The 7,160-nt window shown below is 34.3% G+C and overlaps 1 protein-coding gene across 1 annotated transcript in view; it reads right to left on the reverse strand.

The window, feature by feature from the left end:
• LOC112055169 (ras-related protein Rab-32) overlaps positions 1 to 2,109 on the reverse strand; it is a gene marked incomplete in the record, with an annotated part of 10,449 nt that extends 8,340 nt beyond the window's left edge. The window contains 1 exon segment of the mRNA XM_052882875.1: positions 1,827 to 2,109. Coding sequence (XP_052738835.1) covers positions 1,827 to 1,850 — 24 coding nt within the window.
• Positions 2,110 to 7,160: the final 5,051 nt, after the last annotated feature.

The raw sequence follows: 7,160 nt of genomic DNA on the forward strand, positions 1-7,160 counted from the left end.
AAACAAACAAACAAACTCTTCAGCTTTATTATATTAGTATAGATAATCATTAAAAATCACCTAATTTTATAGAAAATTCTCGATTCACATAACACCGTGTATTTGTTTATTACAAGAACTGTGATAACAGAAAAAAAGATTAACTAAACACGATAAAAGATATCAATTCCTACTGCGTATTATCATGGTTACACATGGGTACAATACAAAGTTTGCACATCCTATTTACGTCTGGGATGCATCAGTTAATTAATGTCAATTAAAAGATAATTTGCCGAAGAAACAGAACGTATTGATGTTGCATTTATTAACTAATCGTAGCGATCATCGATCATGTTCACAAGATATACGTAAAACAAAACTTTATGATAATAATATACAGGAAAATCGTGATTTGTTATCTTTAGTAGATATCATCCGACATACAATTAATTAAATATATATCGTCAACATATCATTCATAATCATATCAGAATATAAACATAGTAATTGTGCGACTATGTTGCATAGCCTATGACCTTCCTCAATGTATCTAGTAACTGACTGAGGAATAACTTTTCAAATCAGACGGATATTTACAAACAAACGTTGTTGAGATGCACCCTATTACATAATCAGTCAATGGGTTGATCAACAATTGGTAAACAAAACTACAGCAAAGTGTTAGGCTTCGCAAACATTTTTATTTTTCTGATTGTGTAACTGTAGGATCCTTAATGGGAACCTCAGCAGCGTCGCCGGGGGGTTGATGGGCGGAAGTTCGCGAATAGGTTGCTTTTATTAATCTTATTCTTCTTTACAAGTTAGTTACAATGTCACCTGATGGCAAGTGATGATGTAATTTGTGTAAGTGAGATTAGGAGGAGGATGAAGCCTCCCACAAACCAGACCTGGACCAATTAAGAAAACCTCAACCAGTCCAGCCGGGGATCGAAATTGTAAATCACCACGCATATCACTGCGTTTACACGCATACTGGGACCTATTCAGCACCTATTTGATTTAATTCCTTCTTCGCCATTTTACCACAGGACCTTCAGGCATAGCAGATGTCTGCACTGTTACGTACTGACACGGTTCCGTCCATACATACAAATCGTTTAGTTTCTCGTTTCTGGAATGGTGTACCGCTTACAAAGTGGATATCTTACAGACGACAGTAAATAGACATTTTAAAGTTAGGGACGAGTATCCCGTACGCTATCTTGTGGTGGCAGATAAGCTTTAATCTATATGTTTTATTAAAATAAATACCCAAAACACCACTAAATTGCTAATTATATGTATAAGAATATTTTCAATACTATCTTCATTATCACTATCTTCGTTCACGAGGAAAATACCCAATCGATTAAATTTCAAACTTGAACATTAAAATGGCCCCTTAAAAGTGTCCAAAATCTTTTTAGCGAGTAGGTACCTAAATTAATGTCGAAGTAAAAACAGCAAAATCATAAAAGAAACCGACTGTATCAGCTACTGAATATATTGGTATCAGCTTGCTAGCTTAATTCGTTTCCACTAGACCTTTCAATCAGGTCACTTAAATAAATGAAGACATTTTCAAGATTTATTGCTCTGTCTTACCTAAGGCATGTAAATAAACATTAAGGTGGCATACTTTATAAATAATTTTATTATCTTGTAAGATAAGAACGGAATGAACAACCATGGTACGGTTTAAGCAACCACGGATTATTTAAATGACTCAATTAAAAAAAAAGATTACATCATCCTGATAACAGAAAACTGTAAACATCTTAAGAAATAGTGGCTCCTTTTAATTATAAAAAGTTCACTTTAAATTAACACATTTTTGTACTCACATTCCTGTTATACTTTGGCGGCATATCAAACACGTTTTTGTATATCAAAAAACACAGAAAAAACACGTTTTTATATTAAAAAGCACAACTTGTATCCAATTAAACACAACCGTCGTTGAAGAAGGATGGTTCACAAAAACACTCATGTCCAATATCCAATCCCCTCTCTCTACTTTTACCACATTATGACTATAATTAAGTTTTCAATTGATGTCATTAGGTATCTCTTTTTATTCACACGAAGCTAAAATATCCTTAATGGTACAAATTATAATAAACAGTGAAACAGAGGTTCAAAGCTTTTTGCATTTATTTCCTGTATTTATTATATTTGAACTGTAATCATTGCATAATCTTATACTTTGTAAAAATTGTTTATGAATTGTATTTTTTATATTTTAATGAATTATCCTTAATTAATATTTCGGATAAACATCAGAATAGGTATACTAAGAAAACTCTGAGGGTATATCTTGTGTTTTAACTAAAAAATTGTTAATTCTTATTTAAACAAAATGTATCAAAGTTGTTTATTCATTATAATTTATAATATTATTATTAAATTATAAATAATGTTATGTGTTCTTTATAAAATTTGTTTGGTATTTTATTGCGAATTACGTAATTATTATAAATGACCAAACTGAAATTTCTTTAACGTTTTTTAATTTATAGTAGAATATCCATTATATTTACAATTAAATTATCACTTTTACACAAATTTTACACTATTTTCCCGCATCAAAACACGTGTGAACTGTTTGAAATAACGACTAGAATATCTCGAAGTATAAAAACGCTTGGTTGTCAATACGTATTGAACAGTGTTATCCCCATGATCAGCTATTTATTGAGTCTGATGCGACTGGCGCTTATCGGCCACTTGATAAGAGGTACTTGAGTATTTGTCATTTACAGTTACAGGCAACACCGCCGAGACCCCGTATCTGTTTTGTTTATTTTGTGTTTTATTATCTCGTCAGTACTCGGGGCATTAAACAAATATGCTTGCTTACTTGTTTATTAAATAACTAAAGCTAGTAGTCTGAGAGCCAGTGAACCACAGACCTTCGTCATTTTTTAAAAGACTAACTGACCCCGCGTGGTTCCCGTTCCCGTAGGAGTACGGGGATAATCCACAACACCTAAAACACTATCTTTGTCTTATAAATCTGTGCATAAATGATATTTTTCGAAGGATTGCCGCAAAGCTTATTGATAGGGCATATAATTTTTCATATTACACCAATGAAAATATACAAACACTTTATAATTAGACGGTTGAGACTACATTCTTGAACCCTCCTAAGCCACCACGGACCAAACTCCATAATTGGCTACCGTATTTATCTATTGAAGAAGCATGAGCTGACAAAATTTCAGCTTTTGTAAAATGACGAAGGTCTGGCGGTCGCTGGCTCTCCGTCTATAACTATTTTTATATAAAGATATTTGTGGGTGGTCTCATTAAGAAATTGTATGTCTCATTCTTAACTAACTTTACTTAATTAATAATTAACTATAACTACTTAGATATAATTCATTAATTATGAACTTTAATAATTATAAGTCCGATTATCCGATTATAAGTATATCCGTATTATATAATTTATAATTCCTTTTATTATTCGCTGGGAAACCTTAAACTTATCATTGTCACCCTGAAATGATATTATGAAAACGGAGGATAAATGGTGAATTCAAAATTCTATATTTTAGCGCAATTGTCGTTTTCACCCTATGCTAAAAATGCTAAAACATTTTTCATACCAATATGGGGTGAAAACGGCAGTTGCCCTAAAAGCTTTAAAAGATTTTGTGCCGTTTTCACCCCATATTGTGCAGTTAGCAATGCTAGATCTCTTTACGAACGAAGATTTCAAATCAAACTCATCACGCTACTCTTAAGCGAGTTATCGATTTAGCGATTGATAATTTTTATCGTTATAACAGTAATTGTTAATTTGCTATAATTAATTTGCCACGATCGGTCTAACGTTGATATAACACCCCAAATTCCAGGTTGCTAACTTAGATACTCTTGGAAAGATCGAAAATAAACTGAATTTTATACACTCGAACCCCGGACTCATGGTTATCAGTTAATACATAGTTGGACAAGGAATTTCGCATTATATAAAATTTCCCTTACAGTGCATACCCTAGTTAAAACTTATGCATACCACTGATGGTTATGGCCATGAATAAGTAGATAAACTGCTGAACAATCCGACAGAATGGAAAACGTACTATAGACAGAGCGTATTAAAATTTAATTAACAATTTTTTATTAGCTTTCATTGATATCGTTTTTTATAATTTTTAAAAGTAAATACTTTATTATTATTATTGCCTTCTTGTAATTATTGTCATAAATCTTGTCAGTTTCATAAACGCTTAACATGCGCCCTGAAACCGGTCTTTATTTATCACGTAGCACGATTGCATAAGAATTATTTTTAAACGATGTTCACAATTTTAAATTCAGATTATAAGCTAAGAGGACACGTACATTTTGAAGAAACAACAATAGCTCTACTATTATTGGACTGAACAATGGAATGACACTCCAATGACACGCGGGCGACGGAGGGAAAACTGCGCGGGTGTGATATCGTGCGCGCGGGGAAATGAGGTGCATCAGCCGTGGGCGTCACGCCGCCCAGCCCGCGCGGATTATCGGGAGTGTTACGAACGAAATTGCCAAGCTATAAAACCTTGAAGCCCGTAGAACTATAGCCGTACCTATAAATATACCTACTCGTAAGATTGATTGGAGAGCAAAATAAAGTATGACAAAAAATATTTTGTCATACTCTATAATTAGCCATTTTTCAACATGGCTTATTGGCCATGTTGAAAAATGAATGGCTAATTTTTGCTGCGAGACTATTGGTAAGTTGTAAAATAATCACCTTATATACTCAGAGGCACAATTATCAGCCCACTTTAGTATGAAGCGAGTATATTAAAGTGGGCGGATAATTGGGCCTCTGAGTATATTTACAAATGTACTACCGGACGCCCACGACTTCGTCCGCCTGAAATTCAGTATTTCACAAATGGGTTCTATTGTTTTATAACTAGTAGTAGTAGTAGCCTATGTTTCTCGATAACCTTCTCTATCTTTCAGTGAAAGTCCTATTAAAATCTATTCAGCCGTTTCATTAGCGTAGACAAACGGTCAGACACACAGACATACATTCAAAAGATTGGTTTGTGTTTTAGTATCATATAAGTCTATAAGTACTTGAGTTGGCACAGTTATTTTAAAAATAAAAGACACTTTTATGAAGTAAGACTTGACTACAAACCTGCTGGCCGATTTATTATTTTAATTTTTATTATGAACCTATTAAAATAAACATCAAATCAATTGACAAAATATCATTTACATACTGTATGATATCCACCAGTAAGCACCGGATGACATTTGTTACCTACATAGAATCTCAACATCGTTTCGAAAATAAATCAACTACCATAGTCAAAGATAGTGAATTAACCTGCAAACTAACCGGGAATCGAATCCAAGATAATCCACTTATACGTATGAAAAACGCATCGCCAAATATAGCAGCTTTTTGTCCATCTCCTCTGACACTAATACCCGAACCAGTGAAACTGGCTTGGCTGTATACGCAACACGTTAGTTAAAATTTTAACAGAGATAAAGGTTCAACTCTCGCAGATGTCAATAAACTCTTAAATGCTTTATGTTTACTTTTAAATTCATTTTGTTTTCACAAATTCAAGCCGTTTGACAGAAAATAGTTTTTTGCTTTGAGTTTGACAAAGTAGCGCTAGTTTGTTATCATCATCATCATCATCATCATCATCATCATCATCATCATCATCATCATCATCATCATCATTATCATTGTCATCAACATTATATTAGCCTATACAGAAGCTCTAGTACAGAAGAGGGAATATGGAGCCACCATGATGCTCGAATGCTTCCTTATACTAGCCGACGCCCGCGACTTCATCCGCGTGAAACTCGATGTAAACTTTCAACTACCCCTATCCTACCCCTAACCTACCCCTACCCCTACCCTACTCCTACCTACCCCTACCCTACTTTTCTGGTTGTTTACACCTCGTGTCCGAAAAACCCAAATATCTTACGGAACCCTATTTTTTTCCAAAATAAAATTTAGCCTATGTTACTTGTGGATAATGTAGCTTTCGAATGGTGAAAGAATTTTTAAAATCGGTCCAGTAGTATTGAGCCTATTCATTACAATCAAACAAACAAACAAACATACAAACAAAGTTTTCCTCTTTATAATATTAGTATAGACAATACTACAATACATAGTATTTCGTGATCCTTAAGATCCCTTGCCCCTCCGTATGCCAGAGCCAGGAATAGCGGTGATACCGGGACTAAGGGCTGTGTTGTTCTATTTGTACGATCCATAACAAAGTTTTGCCCAATACTGACCACGCTGGGCATGCGGGTTGGTCAGTGCCGAGCTGTGTCGCTGCTGTCTGACAAATAATCTAGTCCATCCATCGGCTGATATGATGATGATGATTCCATGATCCGAAACCACATTATCATCTCGATGAGTCTCCTCGCAGAATGAGAGGGGTTAGGCCAATAGTCCACCACGTTGGCCCAATGCGGTTTGGTAGACTTCACACTCGCAGAAAATTAAGAAAATTCTCTGGTATCCTCACGATGTTTTCCTTCACCGTTTGAGACACCTGATATTATTTAATTTCTTAAAATGCACATAACTGACTGGAGGTGCATGGCCCGGACCGGATTCGAACCCACACACTCCGGAATCGGAGGCAGAGGTATATCCACTGGGCTATCACGACTTATCATTATCATTATAATTATAATCAGCAGTATTTTATACAAGGTGAAGCGAGCGCAATCCTCTCTCATACAAACGCGCGGTTTTAGGTCATCGACACATACTCAAAATTACCCAAGTGACTTAAATGTCCGCAAAATAAAAGTTCGACGCTTTCCAAAATGCTATTTGTAAATTTTATTTTTATTACATCGAATTTAATCGATACTTTATTAGCGACAATCTAGTTTCCGTTAGTTTAGGAAATCGGATATTGAGGAACGTAATAAAGTATATTTTGATTATTAGATCGATGTATTTGACAGGAAGTTCTGTTAAAGTTATCATTTCAAATCGCAAAAAAGCGGAAAAAAGTCCTTTCCTTGTGAACTTTATTTACATACCTAATTAATATTTTTAATTCAGATTGTAATGCCTTAATGTTTTGTAAATAAACATATAATGAGTTAGTAAAACCATACATGATTTTGATAGATCTTGAAGTAAAATCGATCGGAAA

Source organism: Bicyclus anynana, chromosome 1 (assembly GCF_947172395.1).
Source record: "Bicyclus anynana chromosome 1, ilBicAnyn1.1, whole genome shotgun sequence".
NCBI lineage: Eukaryota > Metazoa > Arthropoda > Insecta > Lepidoptera > Nymphalidae > Bicyclus > Bicyclus anynana.